The sequence below is a fragment of the Eleutherodactylus coqui genome, chromosome 4, assembly GCF_035609145.1.
Source record: "Eleutherodactylus coqui strain aEleCoq1 chromosome 4, aEleCoq1.hap1, whole genome shotgun sequence".
Lineage (NCBI taxonomy): Eukaryota > Metazoa > Chordata > Amphibia > Anura > Eleutherodactylidae > Eleutherodactylus > Eleutherodactylus coqui.
In genome coordinates this window covers 277,624,754-277,642,888 of record NC_089840.1, presented here as the reverse complement: position 1 = coordinate 277,642,888, position 18,135 = coordinate 277,624,754, and the positions used below count along the sequence as shown (strand labels likewise).

The window sequence follows — 18,135 nt, the reverse complement described above, 5'->3', positions numbered from 1 at the left end:
ATAGCATCTTAGTGAGGAGTATTCTGTCATGGTATTGCCACTGCTCCTCGTCTAGGATGCCCAGTAGGCACACTGCTGGGTCTTGTGGTACTGGTATACCCATCAGTTGAGTCAAGAACTCTGTTACTTCTCCCCAGTATGTGTAAATGTTAGGGCAACTCCATATTAGATGGTTGAAGTTTGCATTAGGGGCTCTGCATCTATGACATTGGTTTGTGGGAATCCTCTTCATTTTATGCAGTCTGGTCGGGGTCAGATAGCACTGGTACAGTATATATAATTGTGTCAGTTTGTTGTTTGCTGCTGGTGATACTGCGGTGTACGTGGACATCGCATTCTCCCAGTCCTCATTAGTGAAAGTGGGGATGAGCTCTTTCCATCTTTCCACCACTGTCATTGGCATTTTGGGGATCTTGGATTATAACAGGTGGGTGTATAGCGCCGATATCAGTCCTTTGGGCCCCTGGGTACACAGTATGCCTATTAATGGGTACTGAGAGAAGGGCTGTCTGGGTTCTGGGAATTGTGCTGTTAAGGCGTGCCTAAGTTGTAGGTACCTATAGAAGCCCGTTCTTGGAATTTGGTATAGCTGTTGTAGTTGCTCAAATGAAATTAGTCCTTGGTCATTGTATAGGTGCTCTAAAGTAGTGATTCCTAGATTTGTCCAGAATTGTTTATCTGGCAGATTCACTAGGGGTGGTAGTGCTCTGTTGTCCCATAGAGGGGTCTCCAGAGGGGTGCCATTTTGTTTGGTCAGTAGCTTACATGCCTGCCATACATTGGTCGCAAGTCTGTGGATAGGTAGCATCTGCTTGGTCAACAGTCCTGTTTTTCCAGGAGAATCCAAAGAGATGTTTCCGATAGGAAGAACATCAGGTGGCGTTCGGAGTTGGGGAGGGAGGAGCCCGACAGCCAGTGATGGATATATCTGACCTGTCCCGCTAAATAATAGAGCTTGAAGTCTGGTAGCGCCATTCCTGCCATTTCTTTAGGTCGCTGTAGTGTGTCCATTCGGAGTTTGGCTCTGGTATGTCCCCAAATAAATGATGTTATTAGGGAGTTGTTTTTTTTAAAGAATTTCTGTGGTATTGTTGTTTCTGCGTGTTCTAGGCAGTACAAGTACTTGGGGAGTATTATCATTTTTATGAGATTTATTCTGCCTGCTACCGACAGTGGCAGAGCGCTCCAGGATTTCAGTTTTAATTGTAGGGTTGTCAGTAGGGGGGTGATGTTTAGATCTAGACTCAGGGTATGGTCTCTGGTAATATGGACCCCGAGGTATTTAAATTGGGGGTTAACCTGTAGGTTACAGAATACTTCCCCCGTCCGCCATCCCTCTGGTCTTAAAGGCATATATGTGGATTTCTGCCAATTTATACGCAGGCCTGAAAAATTTCCAAATTGGTCTATTAGGGTGATGGCTAGTGGTAGGGTGTTCTTGGGGTCTGACATATATAATATTATGTCGTCTGCGTATAACCCTATCCTATCTTCTCTGGGTCCCACCTGGACACCTCTATACAAGGCGTGCTGTCGGATTCTCAAAGCCAGGGGTTCTATGGCAATTGCGAACAGGAGGGGGGAAAGTGGGCAGCCCTGTCGGGTCCCCCTGTGCAGCGGGAAGGAGGCGGAGGTCAGGCCGTTCACCACTACCCTAGCCGTTGGTGCCTTGTATAGGATAGAGATCCATTTAACAAATGCATCCCCGAATCCAAACCTCCGTAGGGTCTTCATCAAGTATGGCCATTCAACCGAGTCGAATGCCTTGGCTGCGTCTAATGAGGCCAGGGCCCAATCCGATCCCCACCTCCACCCCACCTGCGTAATCACTTGCGTTCTTCTAATATTGTCTGACGTGGATTTTCCGGGTATGAAACCTGTTTGGTCTGGATGTATAATGTCTTTTATAGCTTGGTTTAGGCGTGAAGCTAGTATTTTAGTGAGGATTTTGTAATCTGTGTTCAGTAATGAAATAGGCCTATACGAACTACAGTCTTCTGGTTTTTTTTCCGGCTTTAAGATGAGGACTATGGTGGCTTCTAACATTGATTCTGGGAGCTGTTTTTTATCGAATATATATTCATATAGGGAGAGTAGGTGTGGTATAATTTCTTTTTTGTATTGTTGATAGACTTCTATCGGTAGACCATCTGGCCCTGGGGTTTTGTTCTTTGCCATGTCGTTTATTGCCTCCTCAATCTCCTCGATTGTTATGGGGGAGTCTAGTAGGGTCTTATGGTCATCTTGTAATTCTGGGAATATTGTGTCCATTAAATAGAGTTCCAGGTCCCCGGGTGAGTAGTCGGCCCCTGTTTGGTATAGATCGTTGTAATATTGTTGAAATCTGTTCAAGATCTCTTTTGGGTCAGTGAGTATTATTCCTTGGTCTGACTTGACTCTTAATACAGTCTGGGGTGCAGATTCCTGTCGGGCCATCCAGGCTAATAGTTTACTGGATTGGTTTACCAGTTCAAAAAAGGATTGTTGGGTGTAGAAAAGGCTCCTCTGGGCCTTTTCTTTTAAGTATATTACGTAGTTCCTGCCCGTCTGCAATATATTCTCTCTCTAGCTACTGGCATTGTTCTGCTAATAATTCTCCTTCTGGTGAGGTGGCTCTTTTTATAAAGGAGATTGAGGATCTGAAGCATCCCCTGAGATAGGCCTTGAATGCCTCCCATACTAGCATCTTATCTGAGTGTGCCTCGTGTGCCTCATAATAGATTTGAATTTGGTCTGGTATGCGGTCATTAGGGCCGAACAACGAGAGCCAGAATGGGTGTATTTTAAGTCTTTTGTGCATAGTCAAACTTGGGTTTTTGAGGGTCAGGCGGATTGGTGAGTGATCAGAGGTTCCGCGGGGAAGGAACTCTATAGAGTTGACTTTGGGAAATATTGAAGGGGATCCGAATATATAATCAATTCGACTAAGCGCGTGGTTGTGGGCTGCGTGACAGGTAAACTCCTGTGATTGCGGATGAAATATGCGCCATAAGTCCAGCCACCCCGTCACCGATATAATAGATGCCAGTCGGGTCATGCCATTGTCCCACCCCCTCCGAGCACCACCCCCGAGTCTGTCCGTAGAGGGATCCATCATCATATTCATATCCCCCATGCAGATAATGGTTGCATCTGGTGAGAATGATGCGAATTGGATGCCGTCCACCAAGATGGTTGTTGTTGCTGGTGGTGGGTTATAACAGCATAGAAGAACATATGTGTCGTTATTGATTTTAGCTCTTACAAATATATATCTACCTTCTGGATCTCTTTTAATCTGTTCCACCTCCCATCTTAATGACCTTCCTATTAGTATGGACACCCCTCTGGAGTATGTCGTGTGGCACGAGTGAGCCGACCACTGAACCCATGGCTTTAACAAAACTTTTGTAGTTTCGGGTATAAGGTGGGTCTCCTGCAGGCATAGTACATGTGGTCGCCAGGAGCGTATTAAGGAATTTATTGCTGACCGCTTTCTGGCTGATCCCATGCCCCTGACATTCCATGACACGAAGACTACCTCCGCCATAGGCAAGGGCAGGTTAATCGGGTCCGGATAAATTTCTTTGTGGTTTTCTGCCTGTCTGGAGTTCCCCCATGACACCCGGTTACATTTTTATCATATGTCATGCAACAGTAATTCAGTACATTCCTGTAAACCGCATTAAGCACCGGATACATACCTTTTTTAACATTGTGGTAATATCTTACCAACTTAGAACTTAAACAACTTTCTTTCAAACCAAAAGTTAAATTTGAATGTTTTCTCTATTGAGATACAAATCGTGGCGAACTAGCATTAGGGGGAACCTGCATAGTATAGCTTTAACTATACTTGAGGTATTATTGTATTGGTGTAGTCATATTAAAAGCCGACCTTAGTCTAGTAAATTTTATCTGGGTGGGCCCCCTCGGGGGGGGGGGGGGGTAGGAAGAGGGGGGGGAGGAGGAGAAGAGAGGGAGGGAGGAAGTTTCCCCCTCTCTGGGCTTTCCATTTTCACGTTTACTCTATTCGAGTACTAAATTGTGTTGCGGGGGATGGGGGGGGGGAGGGAAGAGAAACAGGGAGTGAGAGGGGGGGGCACAGTGAATCAGGAGGAGGTACAGGTTGTTATTACCTGGGAGAGGACTTCTTGTCGCTATTATCTGAGGAGTGTGGGTTGAATATTTATCTTAGGCACTTGAGGTTTCGGTTCTGCGTCTCCAATTTGGATCCTAGGACCTTTTATGTCTAGGGCGCTGTTTCTGGTATATATTACAGGGACTTTAAGTATAATTTTACATGCTTATACAAGAGTCCCGTTACCTAGAGGAGGGAAGGAAAGTGGTTAGATATACGTTACAGTCCTTCTGGTGGACGTCTGGTAGCCAGCCAGTCTTCTGCTTCAGATAGTGAGGTAAAGAAGCGGGTGTGTTCTCCATCCACTATTCGTAGCCGCACTGGGTATGCCATGGAGTACGATATTTGCAGGTATCGTAGTCGCCGTTTGATTCCGAAAAATGATGCCCGCTGTTTCTGAAGGTCTGCTGAGAAATCCGGGAATATGGATATTGCAGCATTGTCATAGCGCAGGGGGCCTCCTTTTCTTGCAGCTTGTCGGATTATGTCTCTATCGCGGGAATCAAGTAATTTTGCCAGCAGAGGTCTGGGTGGTGCCCCAGGTATGGGTGGCTTCATGGGCACTCTGTGGGCTTGCTCAATTACAAAGACTTGCGAGAGTCCTGCATTAGGGAAGAGTTCGCGGAGCCATTTTTCCATGAATTCTTTGGGTCTTTGCCCCTCAGCTCGCTCTGGTAGTCCCACTATGCGTAAGTTATTCCGTCGTGAACGGCTTTCGAGGTCATCCGCTTTTTGTCTCCAATATTTAGCCTTTTGTGTAAGGTCACGTATCGCGGCCGACATTGGGGAGACAGTGTCATCTAGTGTAGAGATTCTGTCTTCTGTGTTTGTGACGCGTTCTCTCAGGTTTTGAAGATCTTGCCTTAGTAGGCTTACGTCCATTTTTACCTCGTCGATTTTGCCGGTAAGAGTGGCTGTCGACGTCTGTATTGCGGATAGGAGTTGCTCAGACAGTTGCTGTAAGGTTTGGACTGTCCCCTCCGGTGGTCCTGGGCTGGCGCTCTTTGCCGCTGAGGTCCCTGCTGTGGCGGGTGTCGTGGGTTCAGGGCCAGAGTCTTTACGGGCCTCTCCCCTGGCGAATATTTTTAGTTTGTCTGCTGCGTGGCTCTGTCTGGTAGGGCCCATTGTGATGTCTTATGAGTTTTCCTCTTTTAGGAGGGGTGGTTTATACGGAGTGCTGAGGTCCCAGCAGGGGGCCTATAAAAGTCTCTGTTTTAATCCTCCACTTCTTCGGGGTATCTGCTTTGTGCACTAGATACTGGGTACTCTGCCGTATTGAGGTTGCTGTAGCTGCACTTTGGTGCTATTGTGGCCCTGGAGTCGCCCTTTGGTCAGGGGTGTAGTGCTCACTTTGTTGTGCACGTTTTTTCTCCTCTTTGGGGGGTAGCTGCTGGCTGTGCTGTGCCTTCTGTGTATCTGGGGCCAGTGATTATATATTGCTGGGGTTGGCCTCGGCACAGTGGTGGCTATGAGTGCTTCCTGCACAGGGCTGTATGTGCTGCCCTGTGTACGCTTCCAGCTACTGCTTGTGCTTTGCAGCGTCCCCCTCGGCCCCCCCGCAGTTATGGCGGGAAAGAGCGCAGCTCCTGGTCTTGGGGCTGTACAGAGGCACCGACTCTGCTGCTCTCTCCCATGCCCCTCCGTTTAGCTGAGTCTGTCCCCGCACTGTTACCGGCGCTCCAGGAGCCTCTTCTGTGCGCTCCTCGTGCCTCCTCTCTCCCCGCGGCCGGCGCTGTTTTAAAGATGGCGGCGGTCGCGGGTCTGCTGCCAGTATGACCTTGGCCGCGGGAGCTGTGTGTGTTCCACGGGCAGCTCGGTCTCCTCTCCCCCCAATGCAGGTGATGGTTTTTGGGTCCGGGAGCCCTCAGGATGGGTTCAGGATGCTATTCTCGGTCGGCTTAGGCAGGAGCTGCTCCTACATGCGGCCGGTCAGCTCGGCTGCTTGGCCACGCCCCCCCAACAAAAGAAGATTTAACGCTAATCAGTGGAGTAACAGAGAGAGTCCAAAGCGAGCCCTATATTCCCAGATCTGGAAGGATGCCAGTTGAATATCGGTGAATGAAGAAGTCTGCCTCTTAAAAAAGAGACAACTAGACAACACTGAAACTGATCAGCTGGTTCCTGCAGGAGGAATATACCTGGTAGCAAGAGCTAAAACCTTTTTTGCTTAGTGTTTCTCCTCCTATTGGTAGTATCTATACCCACTTTCTTCAGTTGTGTCCCCAAATGCAATGGACAAGAAATAAAGACTTTTTTAATATAAAATAAAAACAAATCTAAAAATTGGTCTCACCAGATCCATAAAGGTCTACACACAAAAGAAATGCAGTGGAAGAATTACCTTTTTGTTTTGGCTACTCCAAGAACAACTTGATTAAAAAGCTATCAAAATTTTTTATATATCTTTTCCAAAATGGTACCAATACAAACTACAGATCGCCCCGTAAAAAGCGAGCCCTCACACAGTCCTATCAACGTAAAAATGAGAAAAAATTCTGGGGGTAAAATTTAGTGTTAGAAAGAAATAATTTTTTTCTAAAACATGAGTGAGGAGACTTATATGGCCATGGAAGCTCCTCTGGGAAATATATGCAAATAAGGAAGATGGAGCAATACCTTTCAGCGCCACCTATTGGATGGCAGTATTGCTGCAAATCAATGTCAGACCCTTTAAGCAAGTCTTTATAGCAATAACTGGGAATTGACCACAAGCCAGAAAACCATACACATACAGCTAATTTTTGGGGGGAGTATTTCTTGACCTCAATGGCAAGGATGGGGTGTAAAAAGGGGTGCTCTGTGAGCCTTTGCACCTCCTCAGACTAGTAAGCTTGTTGAGGGGTGGTGGTCGCAAACAGACTTTTTAAACTTTTTTTTTTACTTTTACATGAATGCAGTTACCTTTTAAAAACCAGCTATCGTGTGCCTGGGGACCGCAGACAATGACCCCAGTGACAGCCCCAGGCTGTCAGTGACTCATAGCAGGGAGCTGTTGCACTCCCCAACCCCGCAGCTTTATTCTGCAGGGCCGATGTTTTCTCACGGCCTTGTAGAATAAAGCCCAGCCACCCATGACTGGAAAAGACATATGGGTGGTCACTAAGGGTTTAAATAACACTTACACATTATTATGCATTTTGGACAAACAAGTGAATATACAGCTGAAAAAACCTGACTACACAGACTCTTCTCTACATGTAAAGGGCCACTAACATGGGACGATTATTGTGGAAAACTCGTTCAAATGAAAGAAAATGCAAGATAATTGTTACGTCCAAATGTAAAAACCATTCTTCACCGTCCGCACACTTTTCATTGTCGCTCACTTTCAGCCAGCATAAAAATCATTGCTGGATGGCTGATTTCTTGCTGCATGCAAACGCTCCCCGTTCAGAGTGCTGAGCGAGAAGCCATCAGGGACCTGCATGAGCGCTAATAACTAGCAGTGACATCACCACTCGTGCAGTTGTTTATATAGGCAGATCGTCCCACCTAAAAAAGCATTACCTGGGTGGTCACCTGTAGGTATCCCCTCCTTACACGGCTGATCCCCCCTCACATGTGTCTCTGTAGCATCAATAGGGATCAGATCTTCATCCGGAATCACCGGCTGGGAAATAAATATTGTAAAAGTCATCAGACAGTTGGAGAAGTCGTGTGGAAGGTTTTATATGGACAGAAAAGGTCATTAATTAGTATGAGGAGCCGGAATGACATGACAGCAGTAGTGATCTGGGCCAAATAGCTGCAGGTCTCTGGTATAACTCCAACCTGTTGCTTCTTTATTCCAACCAGAAGTCTCCAGAACCAGAAAATAATGATAAGATGCGGAGATCTAATGTCTGCGGTTGGCTGTAATCCCGCCATCTCCAGCTTTCTCATGACACAAGTATCAGTCATATAATAAGACTGAACACAAGACCTTCCCAGCCGTCCTACAGACCAGAGGGGAGATTTCATGAGACCTTCTCTCCATCTACCTGATCATCCTGTGGAAGAAGAGGCTGGGGACATCTCTCCGCTGCTGTTCTTTTACTGGATCTACCTGCAGAAAACACAGACAGCCACTGAATTCATTCTCTACATACAAATAATAAAGGCCGTGTGGATTTAGTCCTGTCTATTACCTGGTGATGAGGTGGGCTGGTGGTCCTCCATCATGACGTCCTTGTACAGATCCTTGTGTCCTTCTAAATACTCCCACTCCTCCATGGAGAAATAGACAGTGATGTCCTGACACCTTATAGGAACCTGACAATACAATGATACTGTCATCACCCGGACACGTTATACCGCCATAGTGTTATTGTATAATGTCAAAGCATTCCCAGCAGCGTCACCTCTCCAGTCAGCAGCTCAATCATCTTGTTGGTGAGTTCTAGGATCTTCTGCTCATTGATCTCCTCCAGTATCAGGGGGTGAGGTGGAGGCCCTGTGATTGGGCTCAGGGGTCTTCTCCATCCATCAGACACTGGGGCCTGACTGCCATCACTAGAAGTCTTCTTCACTACCGTGTAATCCTGTTTATGGGGAGATACATCCATAAATATCACTACAGACATTCCCAGAGTCCTTCAGGTCTCCAGTTATGGCCAACAATTAGTAAGATTCTCCTCACATCTGTGTTCATCATCTCTGTTGTTCTACTCAGTCATAGAAGCAGAAGAACAAAATGATCAGAGTTTTGGTTCTGTTAGATGACAGACAATAATGACCCCCAACAACCTCCGATTGCCTTATAGTAGATCTGTTGGGTTTCCGTCATTTTACCAGAACAACCGGCTCTATTATTTTTTCCAGCATTTATGATGAATCGGCAGTAAATTCTGACATAGATAAGAATGATGTAGCATGACGTCATCCTCCAAATCTCTCACCTCTCCTGTAAGCCGGAAGAGTATCTCTAGGGTGAGGGTGAATATACTCTCCGCCATCTTGTCCCGGTTCCTCTCCATCCTTGTCGGGTCAATCAGGAATATTATCTGATATAGAAGATATCAGCCGAGGATCCTGAATGGAAAGAAGACGAGACAATGTAAACCACCCCAAAGCTCTATATGACTGCTATGAATAAGGCTACATTCACATAGCCCAATATAGCGCCATATTATGCTTGGCAATGTGCATTTTACACGCCAATGTGAGGTAAAAAAAATTGCGGCACGTTTGATCTTTGGGCATGCGTATAGACGCATTGTTTTCAATGGGACTATGGCAGCATTGCACCTGTGCTACGTGCATGTAAGTGCCATATGATGTCTCTTATTGAAGACAATGGGAGAAACGTTGTGGTCCTCTGCCACAGGTGTCAGGCGTGATGGTGGATCACTACTTTCCTGAAGTGATGTGAGGCAGTTTTGACATAAAAACACCTCACATCCACGGGGAAATCACATATTGGTGAGTGTGGTATTGGGCCATGATTCACAGCCCGATATTGCACTCATCCATGTGAAGTTAGCCTAAGGCCTCCTTCAGACAAACGAGATTTTAGCGCTTCGATAGCCGTGTTAAAAACTGCTACTATCGGAGCTTAAAATCTCATGAGCAAAGAATAGCGGCGGGTATTTTTCATGATTTTACACGGCTGGCTGCAGCATCTTGCAGTGCCCTGACATCGCAGCCCCGAAATCCCTCGACCGCCAGAACAATGTAAATTAAATGAAATGCCTCACTGGAGGACCTGTCATTGTTTCGCTGTGATTACCACTGCTAAAATCCCTCCACCTCCCTTTGCCAGCTGGCTCCTCTAGAAGTCTATGGAATCTCAGGCTTTTCTGCATTGTGAAACAGACAGATTAAGGAGCTCTATAAAAAAAAGTGAGAAAACCTTATTTACTTATGATCTTTCATCCGTGATTGCTTCGTGATTGCTGCATAGAATGTAATACTTGTCGATTCTGACCATTAATAATGTGAATCTGTTATTTTTGTGAATTTTTGTGTGTGTGAGTGTGAAGGGCCCGTGTGTTATTTATGATATGTGTACTGTTGGAGCACTCATACTGAAGCATGTTTTGTTCTAACAGAGAGGAAGATTACAAAGGGTGGAGCTAGCTGATGTAAGGAAAGGGAGTGACCAGTTTAGCTTAAAAAGTGTGTGTATATATATATATATATATATATATATATATATATATATATATATATATATATATATATATATATATATAAAGACGAAAGCCCTCACTGATTGACTGACTCGCCACTAATTCTCCAACTTCCCCGATGTTGTAGAAACATGAAATTTGACGCGAGCATAGATTATGTCCAATATAGGAAAAGTAAATGGGTCCCAACTGGATTATTCAAATCAAGCGCAAAAGAACTAGCGTCCAAATTTTACGTACGGAATCTAATTCTCTCACTTCCCGATGTCGTAGAAACATGAAATTTGGCATGAGCATTGATTATGTCATACATAGGAAAAGTTAATGGCTCCCAACTTAATTATTCAATTCTAGCGCAAAAGAACTAGCGTCCAAATTTTAGGTACGGGATCTAATTCTCTCGCTTCTTAGTGTGATAGAACCTTGAAATTTGGCACGGGCATTGATTTGTGTCATAAATATGTAAAGTTAATGGGTCCCAACTCGATTACTCAATTCTAAGCGCAAAAGAATTAGCGTCCAAATTTTACGTACGGAATCTAATTCTCTCACTTCCCGATGACGTAGAAACATGAATTTTGGCACGAGCATTGATTATGTCATAAAGAGGAAAAGTTTATGGACCCCAAGTCAATTATTTAATTCTAGCGCAAAAGAATTAGCGTCGAAATTTTACGTACAAAATCTAAATCTCTCACTTCCCAATGTCATAGAAACGTAAAATTTGGCACAAGCATTGAATATGTCATAAATAGGAAAAGTTAACGGGTCCCAAGTCGATTATTAAATTCTAAGCGCAAAAGAATTAGCATCCAAATTTTACGTACGAAATGTAAATCTCTCACTTTCCGGTGTCATAGAAACGTGAAATTTGGAACGGGCATTGATTATGTCATAGATAGGAAAAGTTAATGGGCCCAAACTCGATTATTCAATTCTAAGCACAAAAGAATTAGTGTCCAAATTTTACGTACGGAATCTAATTCTCTCACTCCCCAATGAAATAGAAACATGAAATTTGGCACGGGGATTGAATATGACATAAATAGGAAAAATTAATGGGTCCCAACTCGATTATTCAATTCTAGCGCAAAAGAACTAGTGTCCAAATTTTACGTACGGAATCTAATTCTCTCACTTCTTGGTGTAATAGAAACTTGAAATTTGGTACGAGCATTAATTGTGTCCAAAATAGGAAAAGCTAATGGGTCCCAACTCAATTATTCAATTCTAAGCGCAAAAGAATTAGCGTATAAATTTTACGTACGAAATCTAATTCTCTCACTTCCCGGCGTCATAGAAACATGAAATTTGGCACGGGCATTGATTATATCATAAATTGGAAAAGCTAATGGGTCCCAACTAAATTAATCAATTCTTAGCGCAAAAGAATTAGTGTCCAAAATTTATGTACGTAATCTAATTCTCTCACTTCTCGATGTCATCTTATATAAAGGAAACGTCGCATGGTTGCCTCCCCGTGGTGTTTCCTAGTTAACGCAGAGAACTATGCAAAATGGTGAACATATTTTTTTCCCGGTATCGCTAAAGTAACCGTGACTTCATAAGATTTTCCGTGTGAACACCAGATAAACACCAGTACCAAATTAACTCTGGCGAAGCTCGGTATATCAGCTAGTCTATATATATAAAGACGAAAGCCCTCACTGACTCACTGACTGACTCGCCATTAATTCTCCAACTTCCCAATGTCGTAGAAAGATGAAATTTGGCGCGAGCATAGACAATGTCCAAAAGAGGAAAAATAAATGGGTCCCATCTCGATTATTCTAATGAAGCGCAAAAGAATAAGCGTCCAATTTTTACGTACAGAATCTAATTCTCTCACCTCCCGATGTCATAGAAACTTGAAATTTGGCATGAGCATTGATTATGTCATAAATAGGAAAAGTTAATGGGTCCCAACTCGATTATTTAATTCTAGCGCAAAAGAATTAGCATCAAAATTTTACGTACATAATCTAAATCTCTCACTTCCCGATGTCATAGAAACTTGAAAATTGGCACGGGCATTGATTGTGTCATATATATGAAAAGCTAATGGGTCCCAACTGGATTATTTAATTCTAAGCGCAAAAGAATTAGCGTCCAAATTTTACATACGTAATATTATTCTCTCACTTCCCAATGTCATTTTATATAAAGGAAACGTCGCATGGTTACCTCCCCGTGGTGTTTCCTGGGTAACGCAGAGAACTATGCAAAATGGTAAACATATTTTTTTCTCAGTATCTCTAATGTAAACACAACTTCATAAGAATTTCCATGTGAACACCAGATAAACACCAGTACCAAATTAACTCGGGCGAAGCCAGGTATATCAGCTAGTCTATATATATATAGAAAGACGAAAGCCTCACTGACTCACTGATTCATTGACTGACTTGCCACTAATTCTCCAACTTCCCCGATGTCGTAGAAACATGAAATTTGGAGCAAGCATAGATTATGTCCAAAATAGGAAAAGTAAATGGGTCCCAACTCGATTATTCTAATCTCATTCAAAAGAACTAGCGTCCAAATTTTACGTACGGAATCTAATTCTCTCACTTCCCGATGTCATAGAAACTTGAAATTTGGCATGAGCATTGATTATGTCATAAATAGGAAAAGTTAATGGGTCCCAACCTGATTATTTAATTCTAGCACAAAAGAATTAGCGCTGAAATTTTACGTACATAATCTAAATCTCTCACTTCCCAATGTCCTAGAAACGTAAAATTTGGCAAGAGCATTGAATATGTCATAAATAGGAAAAGCTACTGGGTCCCAACTCGATTATTCAATTCTAAGCGCAAAAGAATTAGCGTCCAAATTTTACGCACGGAATGTAATTCTCTCACTTCCCAGTGTCATAGAAACGTGAAATCTGGCACGGGCATTGGTTATATCATAAATAGGAAAAGTTAATGGGTCCCAACTAGATTATTCAATTCTAAGCGCAAAAGAACTAGCATCAAAATTTTAAATACGGAATCTAATTCTCTCACTTCCCGGTGTCATAGAATCTTGAAATTTTGCACAGGCATTTATTATGTCCTAAATAGGAAAAGCTAATGGGTCCCAACTCGATTATTCAATTCAAAGGGCAAAAGAATTGTCGTCCAAATTTTACGTATGAAATCTAATTCTCTCCCTTCCCAGTGTCATAGAAACTTGAAATTTGGCACGGGCATTGATTGTGTCAAAAAAAGGAAAAGTTAATAAGTCCCAACTTGATTAGTCAATTCCAAGTGCAAAAGAATTAGCGTCCACATTTTACATACAGAATCTAATTCTCTCACTTCCCAATGTCATTTTATATAAAGGAAATGTCGCATGGTTACCTCCCCGTGGTGTTTCCTGGGTAACGCAGAGAACTATGCAAAATGGTGAACATATGTTTTTCCCGGTATCTCTAAAGTAACCACGACTTCATAAGATTTTCCGCGTGAACATCAGATAAACATCAAATTAACGCAATAAGTGGTATATATACCAACTAGAGAATATTGCTACGACACCTTGATGACTCGCGTGTCCAAAAATCTCACCGATTCCTATTTATAAACAATATTAAATGTCAACCTCTCCTCACAGAATTAGTATCATCAACAAATGACTATAGAGGACCCTCTCTTAGACCGGCTGCACACGGCCGTGACGGGCTCCGCCGCCCCCCAGAGACACCCAAACTTACCTGCGGATCCGGCGTCCTCGTTCCCGCATGACGCTTCGGCGTGACGCGCTGGAGCGTCATGTGACACGCTGGCCCCGTCACATGACACGCCCACCTCGTCACATGACGCGGCGGCGGTAGGCGTGGAAGCATTTTCACGCTATCTTCATGCTATTTGTTAAGATAGCGTAAACGGACGGCTTCCATTGACTGCAATGGAAGCCTTCCGCGCATACACCCGCGGCAAATAGAGCATGCCGCGGGTGAGGTCGGGTGATTTCACGGTGCGGAATTCCGTGGTGGAATTCCACACCGTGAGCCCTGAGCTATTAGGTTCAATAGAGCCTAATAGCTGCGGGCAATGCAGCGGATTTCCACCGCGAATTACATGGTGGAAATCCGTCCGTGGGAAGGAAGCCTTATACAAAACATATCAATAAACTTACCCCATACTTCAGCAAGTCTGTAAAACAAACATAAATGAACTGTTCTTCAAAAGGCAACATAGATACGTTACATATGGGGGGTTACATTGGGCCCCATCGCTGTACCCTCCCCCGACGTACTTCAAAGGGTTGTGTTTGTAGCAATGCTCCTTTCTTACACTCTAAGTGATGCGGCTCATATTAGACCAGAGGGGCAACAATTTGGGGTGGATTTTCAACTGGTTTCAGAAGACGGAAGATTCTGGAGCGACGAGACGGCGGCTGCACCTCCCAAACCCCAGAGCATCAGTGAGCCGGCGGCCGCGAGGAACGGGGTAAGACTCCTCCGGAGCACCGGCAGAAGCAGCTGTCCGTCTGCAGCCGCTCAGCAGAAGGGGCTCCCAGGACTAAAGACCTCATGGGGGATTCTGGGGCCGCAGGAGGCAGAAAAAGGGTCATTTTGTGGGGATTTGGGGAAAGCGCTCGTTCTATCAGTTGTGTCACTTATTTATATTCTTCTGGGGGGATTTTGTACAGATTTGGGGAAAGTGAATTTGTAGTGGAGGCCGAATAATCCTGATTGCAGCTGGAGATGTTCTCTGCCTTCCGGAGGCTTCTATTCCCAGTCATGTTAAAGGCCTGCCAATAGGGGGCGCTGCAGAGGCCTTGTACCATTTCCTATGTACATCCCAGACTCCCCAGAGGAGCATTACATGGCCGCTAATCTCCTGCACCTCCCGGGGTCTCCACAAGGGGAAGCTGTGACCCCACATACCTCCACCTGCAGTCGGACAGGAGCCGTGGTTGTTCTGTGCTTACAGGACCTGTGATGATGTCACTGTCATGTGATCAGTGTGTGGGAGGAGACAAGGGGTCACATGACCAGGTCTCTCCGCTCAGTGGATGCAGGACTCTGCTATGGGAGGATGTATTCAGAGAGTGGATGGAGCAGAGCCGAGTGTGTAATGTACAAGTCTATGACGTTTTTACGGACGGTGCCGGCATACGATATACAGCGGACCCCGGAGTTACACCTGAGAGGTGATTGTAATTCTTGGTGGGTGTGTCTGTATTCGTGGGATATTCACTATTTAATGTGGACACGTCTCTATGTGGTATATGCCTGATAGAGACCACAGATATGTCACATGTTTGATTGGACTGCAATAAAGATTTGATTCCCTTTTACGGAAAGCTATTGGTAAGACGCTTGATTCCCCCGTGCGGCCGTGTTCCTGTGTTTGGATTCGTTTATACATTGATGCCTGGAGTCCGGCGGTTGGACTGTTACCTCCCTCGGCTTTTGCTGTTTTTACATGCTGTTGATCTGATTGCCGCAGGGTGTCGGCTATAATAAACAGCTGATACCCATGCTGTATGAAGAGGGATAGCCCTGTGATCTCTCTTCCTACATACCCGACCCCGCAGGGTGTAACTGTATGTCCTATAGCGGGAAGGGGTTAACCAAGTGGACTGAAATGTTACTCAGGGTTTGCAGGTCACACATTACAAGAAGCTAAGAGTATTCCCTGGTACTGGTACCACGAGGAGAAGAAAGCTTTGGGATCTGGAAAGAACGCGCACGGTGGTGCTTGAGAGAATGGTCCTGCACCGAGGAGGGTAAGAGACGGCGGATTAGTGAGAGCCTGCAGACTCCGGCTGCAGAGTTAATTCGCTTGTACAGAGACGCTCCCGAAGGAGTAAGTGCAAAGGACTACATACAAGGATTGTCTGACCATTCGGAGCCATATGGTGATCTTGAACAGCTGGTTGCTGATATTAGGAGGACTCATCAGAAAGAAGGGAGAATGTCCGTTCTCATTAATCAGTTTTCAAGTTCTTCTATCACGTCTCGTTCCTCATTCAGCTGTGGATGCTGTGAGGACTGATCGGTTAGTGAGAGGATCACTACCTCATCCTCCTCTGCCTCCAGTTTTCAAAGTTTTTTGCATGAGTTAATGAGGTTGGTGAAGAAACACGAGGCTGATATTCAGTTTTGTGCGCCCAAACCAGTGACAGGTTTTCGCAAGGAAGACTCTCCTGCTAGTTCAAATAAAAGTGATTAAAAGGGGCCTTCAGAACCAAAACAACCTAAAGCTCCCCCTCCTGTCTCATGGTGGAAACGGTCAGGAGGATGGGGACAAAGCAATGCATAGTAGTGTATTTTCTGTACGGAACCGGAGATTTAAGAGAAGAACAGGTCGGCCAAAGCCGAGGGACAATGTTGTCAGCTCTAGGTCTCTTGTTAAAATAACTGTAAATGGACACCGTACCCCTCCCCACCCCCGCTCTGTTTGACACAGGGTCGCAAGTTACCATTATTTATCGTTCTTTCTACCAGAAGTATTTAGGGAGCATTCTTCTTCAGTCTACCGGGCTAATGAAATTGTGGGGTTTGAACTCAGTGTCATGTCCTGTGGATAGAAGCTTATCAGTGATCATAACCGTACCAGATCTGGAGGATCAGAGTGTATATCCTATGAAAATTACAGCTCTGGTTTGCCCTGACACAGGGGACTCTGCTAACCCCGGTGATACTTGGTACTACTCCCGCCTTACTCGCTTTCTCTCTGACAACTCACTCCTCGACCCCCTGTGGTTTCCGCTCTCTACAGTTGACCGAAACTGCCCTCACAAAAGTAACAAATGACCTGATGACTGCAAAGTCGAGAGGTGATTACTCCCTACTAATCCTCCTTGACCTGTCTGCTGCATTTGACACTGTCAACCATAACCTCCTTCTCACTGTGCTCCACTCTATTGGTCTAAAGGATACTGCTCTCTCCTGGTTCTCTTCCTACCTCTCTGACCGCTCCTTCAGTGTTTCTTTTGCTGGTTCTATCTCTGCTCCACTTCCTCTCGCTGTTGGGGTCCCCCAGGACTCGGTCCTTGGTCCCCTTCTCTTCTCTATCTATACTGCCCCAATTGGACAAACCATCCACAAATTTGGCCTCCAATACCATCTCTACGCTGCCGACACCCAACTATACACCTCCTCTCGTGAGATCTCTGTACCATTCCTCCAAAATATCACCGACTGTCTGTCCGCTGTCTCTAACACTATGTCCTCCCTCTTTCTCAAACTTAACCTCTCTAAAACTGGCCTCCTTGTCTTTCCACCTTCTAACCGACCTCCACTCAATATCTCCATTCCAGTGCCTGGCACCATCATAACCCCCAGACGGCATGCCCGATGCCTTGGGGTCACACTGGACTCTGACCTCTCTTTTACCCCCCATATCCAATCTCTGGCCCAAACGTGCCACATGCACCTCAGAAATATTGCTATAATACGTCCGTTCCTAACCACGGACACGCTAAAGACACTTGTGCTCGCCCTCATCCACTCCCGACTTGACTACTGCAACTCGCTACTCATCGGCCTCCCCCGCACTAGACTCGCTCCACTCCAATCCATACTAAATGCAGCAGCTAGACTCATTTTTCTATCCAGTCGTTATTCAGACGCCTGTGCATTATGCCAGTCACTGCATTGGCTGCCCATCCACTGCAGAACGAAATTTAAACTCCTCTACCTCACTCACAAAGCCCTACATGGTGCTGCGCCACCATACATCACCTCCTTACTGTCGGTACACCACCCAGCCCGCTCACTCTGATCGGCTAACACACTCAGCCTAAACACCCCTGTGATACGAACCTCACATGCTCGCCTACAGGACTTCACCAGAGCAGCACCCATCCTCTGGAATGCTCTACCCCAAGGCATCCGGACAATTCCCGATGCACGAAATTTCAGACGTGCCTTAAAAACGCACCTCTTCAGGGAAGCATACCAAA

At 45.2% G+C, this 18,135-nt stretch overlaps 1 protein-coding gene across 1 annotated transcript in view; it reads right to left on the bottom strand.

Moving 5' to 3' along the window:
• The window catches only part of LOC136626719 (zinc finger protein 208-like), a 214,852-nt gene that overhangs the window by 168,007 nt on the left and 28,710 nt on the right, over window positions 1-18,135 (bottom strand). Inside the window, exon 4 of the mRNA XM_066601725.1 lies at window positions 7,628-7,730. Coding sequence (XP_066457822.1) covers window positions 7,628-7,730 — 103 coding nt within the window. The remainder of the gene's footprint in view (window positions 1-7,627; window positions 7,731-18,135) is intronic.